Source organism: Chaetomium strumarium (assembly GCF_033439665.1).
Source record: "Chaetomium strumarium strain CBS 333.67 chromosome Unknown B0T15scaffold_1, whole genome shotgun sequence".
NCBI lineage: Eukaryota > Fungi > Ascomycota > Sordariomycetes > Sordariales > Chaetomiaceae > Chaetomium > Chaetomium strumarium.
The window spans coordinates 4,750,087-4,769,493 of record NW_026944429.1 but is presented as its reverse complement, the minus strand read 5'-3'; the positions used below and the strand labels follow the sequence as shown (position 1 = coordinate 4,769,493).

At 55.4% G+C, this 19,407-nt stretch overlaps 7 protein-coding genes across 7 annotated transcripts; 4 read left to right on the top strand and 3 right to left on the bottom strand.

The window, feature by feature from the left end:
• Nucleotides 1-1,968: 1,968 nt before the first annotated feature.
• Nucleotides 1,969-4,386, top strand: B0T15DRAFT_50811 (uncharacterized protein). Its single transcript, XM_062867693.1, has 7 exons — nt 1,969-2,217; nt 2,285-2,520; nt 2,595-2,960; nt 3,012-3,269; nt 3,327-3,489; nt 3,547-3,881; nt 3,952-4,386. Exons 1-7 carry the CDS (start codon nt 2,175-2,177, stop codon nt 4,282-4,284), a joined length of 1,734 nt encoding a protein of 577 aa, XP_062726591.1. The 5' UTR covers nt 1,969-2,174; the 3' UTR covers nt 4,285-4,386.
• Nucleotides 4,384-6,558, bottom strand: B0T15DRAFT_50823 (glutamate decarboxylase). Its single transcript, XM_062867706.1, has 4 exons — nt 6,422-6,558; nt 5,493-6,343; nt 5,382-5,422; nt 4,384-5,329 (listed from the first exon to the last, which is right to left on the bottom strand). Exons 1-4 carry the CDS (start codon nt 6,437-6,439, stop codon nt 4,473-4,475), a joined length of 1,767 nt encoding a protein of 588 aa, XP_062726590.1. The 5' UTR covers nt 6,440-6,558; the 3' UTR covers nt 4,384-4,472.
• A 1,099-nt stretch (nt 6,559-7,657) lies between these two features.
• B0T15DRAFT_519531 (RmlC-like cupin domain-containing protein) lies at nt 7,658-8,894 on the bottom strand. The gene has a single exon (XM_062868438.1). The coding sequence runs from the start codon at nt 8,636-8,638 to the stop codon at nt 7,754-7,756; it is 885 nt and encodes a 294-aa protein (XP_062726589.1). The 5' UTR covers nt 8,639-8,894; the 3' UTR covers nt 7,658-7,753.
• A 312-nt stretch (nt 8,895-9,206) lies between these two features.
• B0T15DRAFT_482018 (uncharacterized protein) lies at nt 9,207-10,133 on the bottom strand (the record flags this gene model as incomplete). Its single annotated transcript, XM_062866066.1, has 2 exons — nt 9,207-10,028; nt 10,077-10,133. 2 exons carry the CDS (start codon nt 10,131-10,133, stop codon nt 9,207-9,209), a joined length of 879 nt encoding a protein of 292 aa, XP_062726588.1.
• A 356-nt stretch (nt 10,134-10,489) lies between these two features.
• Nucleotides 10,490-12,753, top strand: B0T15DRAFT_50792 (uncharacterized protein). Its single transcript, XM_062867680.1, has 2 exons — nt 10,490-11,390; nt 11,463-12,753. Exons 1-2 carry the CDS (start codon nt 10,845-10,847, stop codon nt 12,333-12,335), a joined length of 1,419 nt encoding a protein of 472 aa, XP_062726587.1. The 5' UTR covers nt 10,490-10,844; the 3' UTR covers nt 12,336-12,753.
• A 175-nt stretch (nt 12,754-12,928) lies between these two features.
• Nucleotides 12,929-15,336, top strand: B0T15DRAFT_519528 (uncharacterized protein). The gene has a single exon (XM_062868437.1). The coding sequence runs from the start codon at nt 13,035-13,037 to the stop codon at nt 15,024-15,026; it is 1,992 nt and encodes a 663-aa protein (XP_062726586.1). The 5' UTR covers nt 12,929-13,034; the 3' UTR covers nt 15,027-15,336.
• Nucleotides 15,337-15,496: 160 nt separating this feature from the next.
• Nucleotides 15,497-17,188, top strand: B0T15DRAFT_519527 (uncharacterized protein). Its single transcript, XM_062868436.1, has one exon. The coding sequence runs from the start codon at nt 16,162-16,164 to the stop codon at nt 16,450-16,452; it is 291 nt and encodes a 96-aa protein (XP_062726585.1). The 5' UTR covers nt 15,497-16,161; the 3' UTR covers nt 16,453-17,188.
• The last annotated feature ends 2,219 nt before the right edge of the window (nt 17,189-19,407 follow it).

The window sequence follows — 19,407 nt, the reverse complement described above, 5'->3', positions numbered from 1 at the left end:
GCCGTGGTTCAGAGTATCTACAGAATACCTTATGTTAGCTCTCTGAGTGACGTCCCACGGGGAGAGCCGAGGATAATTCCCAGCGTTCTCTAATCACCAGCTCGGTATCTCGCTGTTGCTGTCGCAAATGGCGCAACTGAACTGCTGGCCGCCCACGACTGAGCTCACTTGAGGTAGTCTGCTGACCAGAGGTGATGTCCGAGGTAACAGAAAGGGTACGAAATACTCACACGTTGATGAACGCCCCAATTGCCAAGCAACGACTGCGCCGCGATGGCTAGAATGATCGAAGACCTGATGTGATAATGATGTTCGCTGGGCGTGGCGTTGCAAGAGGAGGTGGAAGAATAGGGGAGTCGGTCGGGAGTCGGTCGAAGGTGATGAAGAAGGAGGGCAGTTCTGGATCAAGAGCGCCCAGGTCGGGAAGATATTTATACCTGCTCGTGACCACAATCAGATGATGCTCCGTCGGGCCGTGACTCCGTGGGCGAAAATTTGAATGGGATGAAGAAGCAGGGCCTTCCTGAAGTAAGAGGTAAGAAAGAAAGATGTTGCGTGACCACTGCAGACATCCGAAGTTGAGGAGGAGGTCTTCTGGGACCTGCCCTCTATTGCTAGATGATGATGATAGATGTCGGGGAAAGAGCGATGGTGGGATGCTCACGGGAGCAGGCCAGAACCTGAGGCACCACTGGCACAGTGGTGTTGATGGATGTCAGGGAAAGAGCGATGGTCATAGAGACCATGAGATCCACCCGAAGGTGCAACGAGCCATGCCGTCATGTCATTGAAGAAGCCGAAGCCTATTGGAGGATTGTGCTCCAAGTTGCGATAGAAGTGGTACCCGCTATGGTATTCAAAGGAGGAGCACGAGAGGCACATGTTGAGGTTGGTTATGGTAGTAGCGCGCTGATGGCCGACCCTTTGCTACCTATTCACATCGGATGTTAAGGAGCCGGAGCCGGGGAGTTGAGGTTGGGCTTTGAGGTGGCTGAGTGGCCGAAGAGAATGCCATGTGAACGACCGATATCTCATCCAGTTTTTGTCCAGGAAGCAGAATGTCAGCCTGTGCTGCTTAGTACTGACATTCAGGGTAATGGGTTAGCCAAGACAAGGCGGAACACCTGATGTGACTAGCATTTTACCACATCGTTCTATATTTGCCTCAGGAGTTATCGTGAGTTTGGAATGACAATCAGCCCTCCTAAACAACGTTGGGACTGTAAACGAACAAGGTTTGCTTGCTGGCCGAAGACAAGTATAGGAAGAGAGTTTGTATCTACAACGTCAATTATTAGGTAGAAGTTGCCCGAGTATGCTAATGTTCGTGTAAAGTCATGAGTAAAGCGGTACTCCTGACTGGTCCCCGAGTCGCCTCGCTGATGTGCTCTTCGATGTTTACTGCGTTCAGGGGCTTACTGCTTGCCAAGTGGGCCGGGCAACGGTTTTGCTAGTTACGGTAGTATCGAGCCCCCGGCAGGCCGGAACAATGATAAGACTCACACTGTCACGTAATGCGAGTGACGTGGGCCCGGATTGCTGGAACTGTCCGTGAAGCTATGAAGATGCACCAATGCATCATAGGACATCAGTAACCGAGGTTCTCTAGCAGTTGCTTGGCCTGAAGACTCAAGACTCTCATAATGGAGGGGAACGTGTGAAGTTCATCTGCGCTAGTGGAGTTGAACCCCGCATTGCATTGCCGAGACACGGGGAAGCTGCGGGGTAGGGGTAGGCTAATGGATTCTTGGCAACGAAACATTGACCACCTATCAACCGGGCGATTGTGTGGACCACTGGGGAATTAGTATGGCTGGCAAGATGGGACGGCTATCCATCGGAAAGAAAGCGCACTGTGGATAATACACCGATACTGTACCTAGCAAGAAGCGTGGTGTTCGCGTTGTAGACAGGGGCTGGGCGGAGGCCGAGTTGGTCGTCTCTCCACTTGCTTCAGTTGCCGACACTCAAGTCCTCATTCCGTGAGGTGTTGTCCCACCGTCTCTTCATTGTTTGTTCGCGTATTTGTCTCTTGTCCATTGGTTTGTCTATCCAAACGTCAAGGCAACTCTGTCCTCCCGTCTTCATCGCCGCCAAATTCACAAAGCCCAGCGTGTTGTTGATTTGCCAAATCATAGTGAACACGGAACCACACACCGCCAGACAGTCACAAGATGGTCTTCTATCCTCCGCCATGGGTGCCGAAACTGCCTTTCGGTAAGGTCGTGTTAATCTCATGAGGGCGGTTCCATGTAGTTCGGATCGCTGATAAAAGCACATACAGACCCTCCCGATTCAATCACAATCGGGGAGTTCATGAGAAGTGAGATCTATGGACGGCACCCAATTGCCAGGAGCAGGAATCCCTTCACTTGCGGTCTCACGGGGAAGACGTACACCGTGACCGAGTCGCACGCACGCTCCGATCAGATCGCAAGGGCCCTGTCCAAGATCCTGGGCTGGGAGCCCAATGCCGACTCGCCGTGGGACAAGGTCATCGCCGTGTTCTCTTTCAACACCGTGAGTCCCGCGCAATCTTCTACCCGGATGTGCACTGCCACAGCCCACTCAGCCCGCTCACTGCGATGTGACAGATCGATTATCTTGGCGTACTGCATGCTATACACCGCTTGAACGGCATTGCCACGCCCGCCAATGTCGCATACTCAGCCAGCGAGCTGGAGCATCAGCTCAGGTCGTCCGGTGCCAAGGCCCTCTTCACCTGCGTGCCGGTGCTGGAGGCGGCGCTGAAGGCTGCGAAGGCAGTGGGGATACCAGAGGACAAGATCTTTCTCATGGATCTTCCATATCACTCCCACAAGCCGTCGTTTAGGACCGTCGATGACTTGGTCGAGATGGGCGGTTCGGCGCCGGAACTAGAGCCTCTGAAGTGGGTAAAGGGGCAGGGTGCCCGCCAGGTGGCCTTCCTCTGCTACTCCAGCGGCACCTCGGGCCTGCCGGTGAGTCTGGAGTAATCCGTGGTGTGCGAGCCGCTGCTGACGAGGCATCAGAAAGCCGTCATGATTTCGCATAGGAATGTGATCGCCAATACCATGCAGTATTGCATCTTCGAAGACGTGTCTAGAAAGAAGCTCGGAGTCGTCACGCAAGTGGTACTGGGGTTGCTTCCGTTCAGCCACATCTACGGTCTGGTAGTGGTGGCACACGGCGCAACATGGCGTGGCGACGAGGTTGCTGTCCTGCCGAAGTTTGAGCTTACGGAATATCTCCAGGCTATCGAGCGGTTCAAAATCAACCACCTGCTTGTAGTAAGCCAAACTGTACACAGCAAGACGGGTTCCAGTGACTGTTACTAAGCAGAGCAGGTGCCCCCAATTGTCATTCGCATGCTGAGCAACAAGGATACGCTCAGAAAGTATGATCTCAGCAGTGTCAGGTTGCTGTTTACAGGGGCAGCACCACTCGGAAAGGAGACGGCCGAAGAAATCCTCCGTCTCTATCCTACCTGGCATGTTGGCCAAGGCTATGGTGCTTACTTCCCGCCCTGGAGTCCACAGAGAACGGTTGTTGCTGACAGACGTACAGGAATGACCGAATCCTCCACCGTGGTCTGCTCCACAAGCGAACACGACATCTGCCAGGGGACATCCGGCTCCCTGATACCTGGTACACGAGCGAAAGTCATGGACGCGGACGGAAAAGAAATCAACGAGTACGGCAAGCCCGGAGAGCTGTTTGTGCAATCTCCATCCGTCACACTAGGCTACCTGAACAACGAGAAGGCCACGGCGGAAGCGTTTGTCTGGGATGAGGACGGGCGGTGGCTGCGGACCGGCGACGAGGTCGTCGTGACCAAGTCACCCAACGGGTACGAGCACATTACCATCGTCGATCGTCTCAAGGAGTTAATCAAGGTCAAGGTATGGAATCGTGGAATGGCCCCCGTTTCCCTAGCGTTGTACGGACTCTAATGAAACTCACCCTGTGCAGGGCCACCAAGTTGCCCCCGCCGAGCTGGAAGCGCACCTCCTGACCCACCCGGCCGTGGACGACTGTGCTGTGATTGCAGTCCCGGACGAGCGGGATGGCGAAGTACCCAAGGCCTTCGTTGTGACACCCGCCTCGATGGCCTCGCGCAAGGACGAGGAAATGGCGGCCGAGATTATCAAGCATGTCCAGGACCACAAGGCACACTACAAGTGGCTCAAGGGGGGCATCGAGTTTATCGATGCTATTCCTAAGAGCCCGAGCGGCAAGATTCTGCGGCGGCTGCTCAGGGATCGGGAAAGGGAGGCTAGGCGGGCAAAGGGGGCCAAGCTGTGATGAGTCGTGAATGCAGCCCATTGGACGTGCCGGGGTGTGTTCTGAAGTTAAGCCGGGAATATACCACCACCGACTCACTAGAATTTGCATAACCCTTTTTATTGTCCAGGGGAAGAAATGCAATAAGGAAAGAAGGTTAAACGCATTGGCGACTCGGGCCTTCTCACCCGGCACAGCACCATCCATCCTTAGCACACCGTCCGATGGATCCCGTCCTCCATGCGCTTCTTCACGTCCTTTCCTGCCTCCTTCACACCGCCCATTGTTCCACCCTTGTGCTTCCTCTCCTCCCTCTTCTTCTCCTTCTCCGCCCTCTCTTCCTTCGTGACCGGCTTCCTCCGATGTTTCTGCTCATGCAGGACGCCCAACAGATCAACCTCGTCCTTCTCCATCAGCTGCTCCGTCACCTGCACAATATCGGCCACCAGCCGGTCCAGCAGATCGAAGCTCATGCTGACGCGGATCACGACCCGCAGGATCTCGGTGTCGGACTCGTTGGGCGGCAGCGCGTAGTTGGGGATGATCCACTGCCGCGCGCGCAGCAACAGGGAGACCGTTTCTTGCTTGATGTGCGGGTACTCCCGGCGGAACTGGTCGGAGAAGCGGAACGAGACTACAGGGAGACCGGCGACGTATGCCGCCGAGGTTTCGGGGCCCGGCCCGGCTTCCTCCGTGCGGCCTACGGCGCTGCTGACTGCGCCTTTGACAGCTGCCGCGGCCGCTTCCGCGGTGTTAGTTGTCTCCGGGGCGGGTCGATGGATGTCGCTGAGGCACGTGTACCAGCCCGTGGCCTCAAGGCTCTTGGACAGGATGCGCGCGTTGGCGAGGCAGTTCTCCATGATCTCGCGGTAGCCGTTGAAGCCGAGATGGATGAGATTGTAATACTGCACAATGACTTGTGCACCGGGGCGCGAGAAGTTGAGCGTGTAAGACTCCTCGGTGCCGCCGAGGTAGTGCAGCTCAAAGATGAGGTCCTTTGGCAGACAGGCCTTGTCACGCCAGATGATCCAACCGATGCCGGGGGCGACGAGGCCGTACTTATGGCCTAGGAGATGTCAGTTCCCGCCGAAGGAAGGAAAGGGCCGTCGTCGTCTTACCTGAGGCGTTGATCGAAACGACCCGAGGGTTCTCAAAGTTCCTTCCACTCCTGTCAGCAACCCATCTTAACCGCCTACAGGTAGTCAGTGTACTGGACCAAGCCAACTCACCACTTCTGGCCGCCTGCCCCAGCATGCGTGAACGGCGCCACGAAACCGCCACTAGCCGCATCCACGTGGATCGGGATGTCAATTCCCGTCTTCTCCTGGTACTCATCGAGCATTTTCGACACCGTCTCCACTGGTTCGAAATGCCCCGTGTACGTGCTCCCCAGAATCACGAACACGCCAATCGTGTTCTCATCGACATTCTCCCTCACCAGCTCCGGGTCCAGGCAGAACTTGCTCTTCTTCGACACCGGCAGGATCCTTGCCTCCACTTCAAAGTATCTCGCAAACTTCTCCAGCGCGACCTGAGCGTTGGCGCCCATGATGATGTTCGGCTTGAGCGTATCCTTCCCAGCCGCTCGCCTCCGTTCCTGCCACCGCCGCTTCATTGCCAACCCCCCCAGCATGATCGCCTCCGACGACCCGACCGTCGGCGATCCCACGGCGCTCTCTCCCTTCCGCACACCCCACAGATGCGCCAGGATCGAGACGCATCTGTTGGCAATAGCCAGCATGGCGGGGTACTCGTCGTTGTCGGCCAGGTTCTTGCCCGCGTTCTCCACCATCAGCTTCTGCGCGTTCTCCTCGAGATACGTGTCGACGAAGCTGGCCAGGTTTAGGTTGGTGCGGCCGTCAAGGTCCAGCTCATCCTTGAGCATCTCGTACACGGTGTCGCCGGGCGCCCCCTCCCGAGGGATCTGGTACTTGGGGATGTCGCGCTGGCTGGCATAGGGCGTGGAGAAGGGCGTCAGGTGCTGCAGGGTCTGTTGTTGGCCGCCGGTGCTGCTGCTGGTGGCCTGCGAGGAGGGCATGCGCAGGTCTTGGAGATGGTGGATGATGTCTTCGGGGTCGACCTGAGGAGGCATGTTAACAGTTAAGCTCTGAATTCCTAGAGCAGACACTGGCAGGTCTACCAGAAGGTGACGACTTACGTGTCGTGAGAGAGACATGATGGGCAATTCCTGGCGATTGTAGTCTTCGACGTTATCGTGCTACTGGCGAACCGCTGGATGAGTACCTTAGGTAAGGTAAGGTAGTACCTTAAGTAGGTGCTTCGTCTTCAGTAGACAGTCGAGGATCAGCCTGGAGAGACAGATCTAGCAAAGACAGCTTAGAGACATTGTCCCAGTGGTATGTGACTGTGAAGAGTCGTTCTTAAACCCACATCTTTGGCCGCATTTCATCTTGATGGAAAGCGTTGACGTGATGACATCATCATCCGTCCTTTACCAAGCCGTTACACATTGCCGAACAAACGACGATTGGGGGGAATCGATCCATGAGAAAGCGGACGCATTTGGCATGACCTGCGGCATCCCAGCATTCCCACCGTACATACATACTAACTCAGCGTAGTAATGCATAGCACTGCATGTTCTCGATTTGGGCCGCTACCAATCTACGTGAAGAACTCTTGTTAACAGCTAGATGTGGCTTTGGTGGCCGTAAAACTGGATAAAACCATGGCCTACATGCGTATGGAGTGCTGCGACCATACTCCGCAAGGCGTTATTAGCACTCCTAGGTTCTCACTTGCCACTTGTTTGATGTCCTCATTTTGCATGTTTGAACCGCATCCTCTCTGCACCAGGAAACCTGAACGGTGAGGCGGGCAGAGGCTCGTTCAGCGAGGGCAACGGGCACCGCTATCGCATGGAGACAGTCATGCAACGGAAACAACTCAAGCATATAATGTCTCAGCAGTGATGGCGAGTTCCTGCCCGAAGATAAAACGACCTGAATGCCATTAACTTGCATCGCACCTTCTCAGTACGGTACGATGAAGGTTGTGGGCTTATCAGCAGCAGGCATGTGATGACGCACAGACAATTCTTGCGGGTTGAAAATTGCAGACGTGCACGGACCACCTGGTCCCAGGTATAAGTTCTCCACGACCCCTCCCATCTCTTGAAACCTTTTCTCTTTTTCTTCTCTATCCGAGTGCAGGGGTTTTACGCGTATCAGTGAGGATTCGTCCGAGATCGCGTTTTTGCTAGTTGAAAACTACTACCTGACCGCTCCTGTTGGGTCTTGACCTGGCAGGGAATTTTTGGAGCCTTTCCTCTTTGCAGGAATTTGACTTTCCTTTCATCTCCATCGGTCCATGCGGGTCGAGGCGAAGAAGGGTTCTGGATCTGCCATGAATTTCCCGCTGCTTTTCGATGCATGGAACAAGGGCACCGAGTTTGTACATCTCTTGTATTGGGGCACTGAATTCTACATGGTTAGTGGTCAACAAAATCTGATGCTTCCACCATTTAGTATCAAGCCGTATCCAGAACGACCACTTCTGCCTCTGCATCACCGACGCTCTCCACAACAAGCCTATCCCCCGCATTCACGCAATCAACAAAGGCGCCATCGCCCTCGGCAAGAATTCCATCCTCCCTGCCGTCCAGCCTAATTTTCGCTTTACCGCCCTTCGTCATGGGCAAGTGCACATAGAGCTTCCGCTTGGTTGCGGCAGTTGCGTTCGCCCCAACATTCCACTCAAACTTGCCACCTGACTCGATGATGCCGGCGGCCATCACAAAGTCAGCGTGGATGGCTATTGTACCAGGGATTGTCGGCTCAGCCGCTTTCTCTTGCTCGGCCGTTGCGTCGACCCCTCCCTTCAATGGGCTCAAGAGGCTGACGAACCCCTTCCGCTTGTCCTCGTCGCTGTACCGCCCCCAGTCATACCGCGGCGCTAGGCCGCGCTTCCAGGGGATCGCCCATATCTGGAGGAAATGCACTGGCTCCCGGCCGCGGTTGAACTCGGAATGGGTGACGCCCGTCCCAGCCGTCGTGAACTGGATATCCCCGCGACGGACTCGGCAGAAGAGCTCGGACTCCTTTGCATCATCACCACCCTTCTGCTTGTGTGTCGAGTCGGTGTGTGTGAGCTCGCCGGAGAGAATGTAGCTGAAGATCTCGAAGTCCCTGTGCGGGTGGGTGGGAAACCCCGAGTTGGGCTTGACGCGGTCTTCGTTGAGGACTCGTAGGGCGCCAAAGTGGGTGAAGTTAGGGTTGTACCAGTTGGCGAAGCTGAAGGAGTGGTAGGTGTCCAACCAGCCATGGTTGCTGTGCCCTCGGGCGGCGGACCGGTGAGGCGTGATCTTGGCGTGGTGAAGTGTATTGGACATGACGGTCTTGAGGGCGCTCTGCATAAGGAGATCTGATAACAAAGACAGAGAAGTGGAAGGTGTTATGCTTTAGACTGGATGTGGATTAATATGCTGGGATGATTATCCTCGAGGAGTTGGTACAAGGAAAACAGGATCTTGCTTGAAAGAGCCGAAGGCGTCTCTTATACTACACACAAGTACACCGGAACAGCAACTTGTAGACGATACTCGACATTCACGCAATCATTTGATGAGCATTTCAAATGGATGACCCAAGAATTCTACGTCTAGATCTTCGCCCTCCTAATTCTCATCTGCATTCTTTGTTAGTACCAGGTGTTGTTACGAGACGAAGTGGGCCTGCAACGACCGCTTACGGATGATTATCTCATCCGGCAGTCGCTCGGGCCGGCAGCAGTTTTCGGACAAGGCCCGACTCCCGCCCTCCTGCCTTACTCATACAGTATTTGAAGAAACTCTGGATTCCGCCAGCTCCCCCATAATGCAAGCGACTATTGTAATAAACATCTCGCACTTATGACTCACACTGGCGATGCCAAGATCTGGATCTTGCAGTGTTATTAAGAATGTTTAGGGATCTAGGCGCCCCCTATTTCACCTCCGCATATACCCCCAAGGCATCGTGCAATTGGCCGAAAATACCGTCATGCCAGCTCCTCACCTCCTCCCACTCGCTCTCCGGTAGAGTTACGCACATCATTCGCAGCCACGCACCGACAATGAAGTCCGCGTAGCTTGCCCTCGCCCCGAGCAGAAATGGCCCACTGGCGTCCCTCGAGAACAACCTAGCCAAACCACCCAGCATGTTACGGAACGAATCCTTCACCTTCTCTCTCGCCTCGCCCACCAACGCAAAGTCTTCCCAGCTGCTAACTCCCGCGCGCCGTACGAACTCCGCCTTGGTGGCCTCGGCCGTAGCCGGGTCGAAGGGAAACCCCTGAACCGCGAGCTGTACATGTGCGCTGAAGGCTGCATCGACGTTGGTATTGAACCACGCGTATTCGGGAAACTCGCTATCCCGGCAGTCCGATAGCGGTACGAGGAATCCATCGAGGCGGGCGAAGGCGTAGTCGAGCGTCTGAGCGGGGAAGAGGTCGCCCGCGCCCGAGTCTGGATACGTCTTCTGCAGGTAGACGGCGATATCGAAGGAGTCGCCGACCCGCAACCCCGTGGCAGGGTCCTCGATGAGGGGTAGGGTAAAGTAGTCGGAGCCGTCCGCGAACTTGCGGCAGGCCGGGACTTTGAGGCTACTGCGCACTCGTGCAATGTCGGGTAAGGCCACCCATGAGGTCGAGTATGGGACGCCTTTGAAGTTGAGTGCCAGTCGGGTCTTCCAGGGGTTTGGTGAGCAGCAGTGTCTCTCCACCGGAGGACGCATTTTGATGTCGTAGAAGACAATGGGGCCGGATGTCTGCTGTGAGCGGGTATAGGGGGCATGATTCCCGGAATCCTCCTGAACGGTGGTCGGTTCTTCGGCACGCGATCTGCAGCCGGATGGACTTGAAGTCATTGCCATGGCGAACGATGGGATGTGGTAGGTCAGGGAGTCAGTCTTGTTCCTAGGTAGGTATGGGCTTGATTGCGCCTTTGAAAAGTAGGATTGCGTGATGGTTCCTTCACTACCTTCCCAAGTGGCTTACTAGTATTTATAATTCGTTTCAGTCCTGGTTGTTGAATGTATCATTTTGCTCTCAGTCGACTTTGCTGCAGCTATCGCGCCGCTTGGGGGTGGGGCATCTCAGGGTGGTTTGCGTTGATCCAAAATGATTCATCGTGGCTCATTATGACTGGGTGGCGTGAGCTGGCCAAGGCTTCCCAAGTTTACAAAGCTGATTTCCTCGGCATCTCACCAACAATCCTCTATGTTCTCCCGCTCCGAGCCGTTACTTCCGTCTCGGAGTCCAAGTTGGCACTTCGAAGGGACATAAAGGTTTCGAGGTCACAGAACTGCCGATTCTAGAGCCAAGTCTCGACTTTCGAGACCCAGGTCAACCCATTGTCTTCTACGTTCTACCTTTGCGCCCATAACGGGTACACAATGCCGTGCATCTCTTCTGGGTGTACCGTCACTACCCTTTGTGACGGCTATCAAACGTTCCTTTGTCTGGGCAATCTACTTTGTACAGATTCAACACAATGAAACCACGACAATGCCATTGTTTCTCAGCCTTGGGCCGTTTCCAGCTCGACCTATTTAATACGGCGCTGGTCCGGAAGTGTTCCTTGGATGCAGCCATCGACTTTGTCAGTCGGCATTCCTCGTTCGGTGCTATCGCTAGCTCGACAACAACTACTCTCTTCCAGGATACCATTCACCATCTCAGCCATGTGTTACATCACCAGGAACATCTTCACGGTGTGCGCGCATAGCAGAGTCGGAGAGTTGGTCGAGTGTAAGGAGCAGATAGCTAGGAACGAGAAATATCAGGACGGTAGCTGCTGGGCCAATCTCCAATTGGCGTTTTTGAGCTGCCCGCCAGCCGAGAAGTTGGGGCTGGAGTATTCGTTCTGCGACTACTGCCGCGACCATTACAGGGGCTATGACACGAACAGGGTGGACGCCATCTTGAACTACTGGGCCTTTAAGAACCGCCGCGGCTACTGTTTCAGCGTCTCTCCAAGCATGGTCCCCGCCGAGTATATTTTCGGAAGGCCAGCATCGTCTGACCTCGCGGACGCCAAACAGCCCCGGTGCGAGCTCATCGCCATCGATAAGGCGTTGCCACGACGACCGTTCGAGTCGCCAGCCAAGTGGCTACGGAGACTCGAACAGGTGAGGACCTTGACGCTGAAGCTGGCTGAGCTCCAGGAGACCGCTGACGATGATAGCGTGATTCGCATGCAGCCACGGATCACGGCGCCCATGTCCATCGGCCCATATGCTCGCGTTCTCAGTCCAGTTCCCGAGCTAAGCGAGTCGCAGGCAACCCCCCGCGGATCGCTCAACCCATCGCAAGACACGGCGAGAGTGTCTCCGCAAGTTCATCTCGCCACACTGCAAAAGCTCTGTGGAGAGGCTCCCGTAGAATTCCCTGTTTCACAGTCAGGAACAGCATCGGGCTTGATGATTGACAATCTGCAGGAGCAGGGGACAGCGGCAGCCCTGCGACTTCCCGAGTCTCTGCCTCCGGGGCATGGACAACTCCAGGACACAGGTCCCACAACCTCAGGATATGTCGGCTCTGCGTTGGCCGTTCCACCTCCGAGTCGTCGGCTAACCACCCAACAGCGCCACATGCAGAGTGACGCGGAGCAGTACATCACTGAAGGCGGCCAAGACGCCGGCGATCCTGCAGACGTGGGGGCAAATTTCCAGCTTCACCAGTCTGAACCTGGCCCTATTTCAGAAGCCGAGGACGGTACGTTGACCAGCATCGATCTCAACGAGCATCCCAAGAAGCAGTCAGAAGAAGACCCGCAGGAGATCTCAGCGGAGCACGATGAAGACGACGAACCGCCAAATCTCACGAGCCATTTCTCCTGGGACTCTTCGGTAGCTGACGAGGCTGATATTTCCATCACCACTGAAACGACAGACGAAAGCAGCGGCGGGGTAGAGCCGTCAACCGAAGTCAACATGACCAGCCGCTTCTCGGTTTCGGACGTAGACCCGGACGACGCAGCAGAGATGGCCAGCATCGGCCCGGTCAGTCCCAATTCGGAGGTCTTCTGTCTGGCCAACGACCCTGGAACACGCCGGTCTGTTGCCGGCAAATAGCAGGTCGTCTCCGGTTGAAGATGAGGAGCAGTAAGTACACAACACACAGTAGGTAAGTAGCCTTGGTGTGGTGAGTGAGGTGAGTGAGAAACTTCAGGTAAGCATGGTGGAGGATTGATGAATCACGGATGTTGAAGACGTCACGGTATCTGTGTACCGAATTCAATCGATACGCCTGCAAGTCTGGTGAGAATAAGTTATTGCTTTTGCTTTCTTCCCTAGTAGTACAGTTTGATCAATTCACCAGTCTATCTCAGTCTCCTATGGTCCATATCTGAGTTTGTGAAGGCCCATGTTCTCACCGTGTCTTGCCGTTTACGGAGTACCGTTGAATGAAATGCGTCGGAGACGACACGCTACCTGCCGGATGAGTAGCATCAACTTACGTACCCAATATTAGGTATACTCAGCAACGCCCCAGTCCCGATTTATTCTTGGATCTGGTTGATATCTTCATCTGCAATAACTTCTTCAAAAAACATGGTACGATACAATGCAAACCAAGGGTTGGGGTTAAGCTAGCTCTCCGATGACACATTCGGTCCAAGTCACCGGCATGACTCTTATCGCGAACCAGTATAGTTATCAGATAAAGCTGCCCCGCCATCGATGACAAGTGACGACAACCCGGAAGTCTTTGAACCAACAACGCCCCTTGTCAGACACCTCCTGTCCACCACCTAGCGCTCCCGGCTGAAGATGGCCATGGACAAGCAGCAAGACCCGCTGCTACGACGGCCCCTCTATCTCTACGATCTTCCGCCGGAAATCCTCAATTCGCTCGTGCCGAAGCCAGACGCGGGGTTACCAGTTCAGGCTGAGGAAGCATCAACCGATTCCGCTCCCTCTCGCGACCGCAGTCCAGGCCCCGCCGGTTCAGAAAGCTCCCTCGGGTCGCAGGCCTGCTCCCTTTGTGGCTTGTCATTCGTCACCGTCCAGGAGCAGAAGGGGCATCTCAAGACCGACCTCCATTACTACAACCTCAAGCAGAAGCTGAACGGGCTCAGACCAGTATCCGAGGCCGAGTTTGAGAAGCTCGTCGCCGAGAACGATGTGAGCATATCAGGGTCGGACGCATCTGACAGCGAAGACGAGGAGGACGAGGCATCCCGCAGGGACACCACGCTTTCAGCTCTGCTAAAGAAGCAGGCTTCACTAGCCGAAAAGCGCACCACCGGCGACGGCGACGAAGATGATGAGCCGACAAAGAAGAAGAGGAAGAGAGGGATGGGGCAACCCCCACTGCTGTGGTTCGACTCTCCAAGGTTGCCGGACAACACGTATTTCGGGATCTACAGGGCCATGTTCACGGCAGAAGAGCTCGACAAGGAAGATGCCATCGTCGAGGCCATCAAGCAGAGACAACTGCCGCCAATATCCATGCCCAAGACAGCCAAGGACGGGAATGCGGTTCCGCCAGCTTACAATGGCAAGCACATCTTCCTGTGCATGATCGGAGGTGGCCATTTTGCTGCCATGGTTGTATGCCTGGCTCCGAAACAGAGCAAGCACGGCTCTGTTGGGCCACTCAACAGAGAGGCTGTCGTGTTGGCGCACAAGACGTTCCACCGGTACACCACACGGCGGAAGCAAGGCGGCTCGCAGTCTGCCAACGACAACGCCAAGGGCGCAGCGCATTCAGCCGGGTCCTCGCTCCGTCGGTATAACGAGCAGGCTCTGGTCGAAGACGTTCGCGGCCTCCTCAAGGACTGGAAAACTCTGATTGATACATCGGATCTGCTCTTCATACGAGCAACGGGGGCAACAAACAGGCGGACGTTGTTCGGGCCATACGACGACCAGGTGATCCGGGCCAACGACCCTCGTATTAGGGGCTTTCCCTTCAGCACTCGCAGAGCGACACAGAACGAACTTATGCGGTCCTTTATCGAACTCACCCGCCTGAAGGTGAAGGAAATTCACCCGGAAGCCGCTTCTGCTGCCACGGATGAAGGAGGCAAGGCGCCGAAGCCCAAGTCTGAGCCCAAACCTTCCGCACCGCGACTTACCGAGGAGGAAGAAACCGCGATTATGCACACAAACCAGATACAAAGCATGATCCGCCGCTCCAAGCTGCCCGCCCTGCTCTCCTACCTCACCACCAACAGCCTCCCCGCCGACTTCGTCTTCCAGCCGGCCGACTCGCAACCGAACCACCACGCCCCTACCGCCCTGCACCTCGCCGCCGCTCAAAACTCGGCCGCGCTCGTCACGGGCCTCCTCACCCGCGCCAAAGCCGACCCGACAATCCCCAGCCCGGAAGGCAAGACGCCGTTCGACTTGGCCGGCACCCGCGCAACACGCGACGCATTCCGCGTCGCGCGCGCCGAACTGGGCGAGAGCGCCTGGGACTGGGATGCCGCGCGGGTGCCTGGGCCGCTGACGCGGGAGGAGGCCGAAAGGAGGACCGAGAGGGAGAGGAGAGAGGAGCAGGAGAAGGAGGATCAGAGGCGGAAGGCGGAGGAGGAGCGCTTAAGAGTTGAAGGGCTCAGGGTGAATGATAATAATAGTAATAAATCTGGTGGGAGGAAGGGAGGAGTGCTGGGCTCAGGCCTTGCGCCCAGGACGGCGGAGGAGAGGAGGCTAGAGGAGACGAGGGGTTTGACGCCCGAGCAGAGGATGAGGTTGGAGCGGGAACGGAGAGCGAGAGCGGCGGAGGAGAGGATTAGGCGGATGCAGGGCGGTGGTTGATACCCGATGCCTAGTGTGCTGCTTCTAAGCCCTACAGAGGGTTGAGGGTTATTCTACATAGTGTCGAGTTCCAAGGGCAACGTAGATTCTGACGGCAACTCATCCCACGATGACACACCGTCGTTGTCGCTCACATTCTGGGAGATCCCGTCGGCGGGAAAGCTACTGTGACACAGAACCATTGAACCGCTGCGATGTCCATCCTTCTGTCTTCTGGCCCGCAGCATGCACGATCCGAAGGACCTGGTCGCTTCAAGCTCCCCCTTCCCTCAACGCACGCTTGTGTGACCCAGGGCCGAAGGGATGACACGGGCGAGACGGCGGCCGCCGCAGTTAAACTAGCTACCTTACCTACTGCGGAAGTGACTACATGCCTAGTACTGTATAGTGTAGTTACATGGTGTAGTGCAAGTGCCGCTTGTTGGTGTCATTAATGGGCCGAGTATATGTGTAATAACGTAGATGTGTGTGTATTAATAGCCCGTAAGGCTCCGATGTTGCAAAACGATGGGCGATCAGGCTCGTGTCCCCCCTTCCTTGGTCGTCCTCGGACCATGATACGTACAAGTACAATACAATCAGAAGTGGTAAGACCAGCCCTGCCTGCCTGTGCCGTGGTGTTGGTTCGGACTGGTCTTACTTAGTTACTACCTGAACACAGCATCCGGCGTATGGCTTGTGTGTGTAACGAACGAACGAGGAGGTTTGTACGTCGAGGCCGCATACTAGGGTAGTAGAGATAAGGTTCAAGCTTGTGTAGGCAGCTCACATCAAGATCTGGTGTTTCCCATACACTACTACACTACGATCTCACGTTGTTGTGCTTGTCGATCAGTGATGTGCAGCACCCGCCGTTTCGGATCGGCGTGGTGGACCTCGTTCATCAGATCGGCGTATTTTCAGTTGAGAGTTGCATATCCCTACTCCCTACATACACAGTAGACGTGTAAGTAGATTTTCTTTGCCACCCGTGCCGCCCCAACAGCTGAGGAGCTATGTCCAACTCGTATCGTCATATTGTGCAGGCTTGAGTTCGTCCTGACGGAGTGGGGGATCTTGAGGTTGGAATCGCCCCGGCAGTGTCGTAGGTACCGTAGGTAGGTCGGGACGCACTGAGGCTGCAAACCTCGATCGCATGTTTCATGGCTTGGGATGGTCCTGGTTTGGGGTGCTGTGGTACTATATCGAAGGCTCAAGGCTGTGCCCTAATGTTTATGCCGTTTGTTGCAGTAGCAAAGGATGCCATCTCAGTGTGTCTCTCAAGAAATCCCCGGAAAGGGGAAGATCGTCAGTGGAACAGCTCAGCCCAACGGTGAAGCTTGTTCCGCCGTTCCGGGTTCTCGGCCAATTACTTCTTGAGCAGACCGGAATCGGCCAACTGTTCATGCAAACAACACAAGCAAGGGCAACAACACAGCCACGTTGACGGGGAACTCCAAAAGAAAGGAGAAAGTTCGTTCCGTGGTGGAGGACAGTGCTCCAGCACCGTGGACCCAGTCCATCAGGATACGAGCGCACGGTGACTCGGGCCAAGTCGCAGTCCAGACGGAGCGTGAAGAGAAGCCGTCCACGGACCACGATGTGGTGGTTGCATTACCATCTCAACAGGGGAACGTGCTGCCCCTGAACCTTGACCGTTCTGGGCTTTAGTGTACGTGCCGCCAAGCGAGGCCTATGGAGTGCAACATTTGCAAGAGTCCGGCTGTTTTCCGGCTGCGAACTAACTATCGGTGTATCGGTGCATTGGTAAGGTAGGTATGCATCGGCTAGCCATCACGCGAAGAATGGGCCCATCACTGCACCAGCGATTAATATGCCCCTGGTGACAATGCTCCTGTTCTCGTCTTGGCGGTTCCATTGGGATGTGAGAAAAAGGGGACAAAGAGAGCGCTTCAATCTGAGACCTGGGGCTGGTGGGACATGCGCTTGTGCTTGTTGAAGAGGCGACGGTTGATGACCGTGGCGTCCATTGGAACGTGGAACAGGCGGCGGCTGTTTGTTGGAAAGGCTGAAAAGAGGTTCCGAGGAGAGCTGATCGACGAGGCGAATCGCCCAGCCTCGTGGGCGGCACGCCCAAAACCCCGTTACAAGTGTACACAGGTACAATACCGTGACGGTAATGATCGGTGCCGTAGTGCCGTCAGGGGCAGGACGGACTGGACCGCGCTAAAAATGGACCAAGTGGGTCTCTTCAGCTGTTTCGGGATTCATGGGCTAACTAACATGAGACGACCAGACGCAATGACTTCAAGCTCCGAAAGCCGACAGAAACAGCTACCTCTACACTATGTACAATACAGCAGTGCAGGTAGGTATGTACATGGCAGAGCATTTTATGGAAAGAGCTGGGTTAGCTGTTCTACTGGAGATTCTCCGTTCCGAAATTCCGTGAAGACGCCCCAAAAAGTACGGATACACGAACTCCCTCTGCTCAGGGGGAAGGGTGTATGTAAAGATGGGTTGACGCACAGGCCACATGTATTTTCTTATTCGATGGAGGCACGTTGCTACCTCAATGTTACATTTACAGATCAATGGTTACACAGTGAGTTGCTCTCCTGAATCTTGGTTGATATGTCTTAATCTGAGACCAAGCGGCAGAGCTGCGAACTACTAGTGTACTCGTAGTGCAAAGAGAACCCGATTGCAGGTTGCGAGTCTCAGTTGCGATTTGCTGACCCAACCGAACGAGAAGCATGGAGATGCCGGCAGACGGAAGCCCGGGAGATCGCAACTTGGCAAGTGCGATCGGGAGAACTCACCGGAATCTGCAACGCCAAGATACTGAGAGTTTGGCACTTCGGCGACTGCGCCCACACACCTGAAACATGAAAACCTCAACCTCCTGGCGCCCAATCGAACACCGCAAAAGCGGATTCTGAAACGGAGAGACTCGGTCCAGTGCAGACTGCTGCACTGGGCAGACGCTGGCCGCAGAAGGGCGACCGCCCCGGTCACTCCCGTCACAAAAGTCCGACTACGTAATAAGGTTAATTTCAGCAACCTTCTTTTGACCTGCTGACCCTGACTTGCCTACACGTAGTCCGTCCGCGAGACTCTCCGTCAACGTGTAATCTCCGCACGGGCAGACGAGCAACCGACTCTCCTCTTTTCGCTGGATGGACAATGCTAGCGAACAATAGTCCGCGGTCTAGGTCTGGATCGAGAAGCTCGGGCCGGGGCTGCTGATCCCTTTGGGAAACGCCCGCCGTTATCCTCACAACAACCCTACCCCGGGCAGCGTTGGTCAGAATGCGCCGTATCCGTCCTTGGCCGGATCAAGGAGGGCGAACAAGCATCCAGGGCGAAATTCTCCGCCCCGCACCCCGGGGTGATGATGGCATGCTCGGGATATGCAGCGCACAGGCGAAGATTCCGTACCTGCATTAGCGTGGTCGATGTGGCTGAGCAAGCCGCATTTGTTTCAAAGCTTGCCCCGAAGTCCTTGCGTCACGGAGCCATTGTAGTGTAAGTCCCCCAAGCCATTGATTGTTCTTCGACCACTGCATGCATAATCACTTGAGGAGATGAGCTGCGTCTTTACGAGTACTACATACAGTCATTGAATCGGGGTCCTTATTTCAGCTTAAATGGCCATCTTGGACCAATCAACAGGGCCTCCCCTAAAAGCGAAAGTACATTTCGGTTTGGTCTTGGTGCCAAGGGCGTAACCGATTGGTCGTGGTTGTTGGCCGGATCTCGACCCACGCTTTGTCAACCTGGAAAAAGTACCCCTGTGTCGGGCCCCTGTCAGCCAACCATGTGTGCTCAGGTTGCTGCCGCTGGCAGGAGCCGCGCGCCACCAAACCACGAGCGAGCAGTGGGGCTCTTCACGTCTCCGTTGAACTGCTGAGAACCACTCATGGCAGTCAGCAGAACGCAAGTCGTGTATTTCTCACCCCTAAGCAGGGTGAGAACCGCGTCAAGGGAGGAGTGTGCAACCGCGGTCTCCAGAGAAAGGGCCCTTTTACAATCACTCCTTTCCCGAAGATGCTACGCTGCAATGTAGAGCTTTGCCGTTACAGGCAGAGGCTCTCGACTGCCGGGGTTTGGTCATTCGCTGCCCGCTCCCTTGATGAGAGAGCCGTCCCTGGCCATGTCCGAAGTCATCCTCGACAGACAGGGACTTCCTGGACACCCTGGGCATGCAAGGTCCCCGGCCTGGTCCCGCTTTCATCGTGTACATACTGTGATACGGAGTACTGTGTGAAGGATGGTGAACCGACCCTGTTGCGTCTCGTTGCCGCCTGGTATATCAGCAACCGCCAATCCTCCTTTCGTTTCGTGCCTCCCTTTTCCAACCAACTTCGTTGTGTTCTTCGTCTTCCGTTTCTGCTCTGATCAAGAAGAGGCAAAGTCATTCGCTTCTTTGCCTCATCCT

Coding starts and splice junctions, on each gene's coding strand:
- B0T15DRAFT_50811 (XM_062867693.1), top strand. CDS start 2,175: ATGGTCTTCTATCCTCCGCCATGGGTGCCGAAACTGCCTTTCG. Junction 2,521..2,594: donor CCGTGTTCTCTTTCAACACC/GTGAGTCCCGCG, acceptor GCGATGTGACAG/ATCGATTATCTTGGCGTACT. Junction 3,490..3,546: donor GCATGTTGGCCAAGGCTATG/GTGCTTACTTCC, acceptor ACAGACGTACAG/GAATGACCGAATCCTCCACC.
- B0T15DRAFT_50823 (XM_062867706.1), bottom strand. Junction 5,423..5,492: donor GGGGCAGGCGGCCAGAAGTG/GTGAGTTGGCTT, acceptor CAGGAGTGGAAG/GAACTTTGAGAACCCTCGGG. Junction 5,330..5,381: donor CGTTTCGATCAACGCCTCAG/GTAAGACGACGA, acceptor GACATCTCCTAG/GCCATAAGTACGGCCTCGTC.
- B0T15DRAFT_519531 (XM_062868438.1), bottom strand. CDS start 8,638: ATGCAGAGCGCCCTCAAGACCGTCATGTCCAATACACTTCACCACGCC.
- B0T15DRAFT_50792 (XM_062867680.1), top strand. CDS start 10,845: ATGCAGCCATCGACTTTGTCAGTCGGCATTCCTCGTTCGGTGCTATCG. Junction 11,391..11,462: donor GGCTACGGAGACTCGAACAG/GTGAGGACCTTG, acceptor ATTCGCATGCAG/CCACGGATCACGGCGCCCAT.
- B0T15DRAFT_519528 (XM_062868437.1), top strand. CDS start 13,035: ATGGCCATGGACAAGCAGCAAGACCCGCTGCTACGACGGCCCCTCTAT.
- B0T15DRAFT_519527 (XM_062868436.1), top strand. CDS start 16,162: ATGTTTCATGGCTTGGGATGGTCCTGGTTTGGGGTGCTGTGGTACTAT.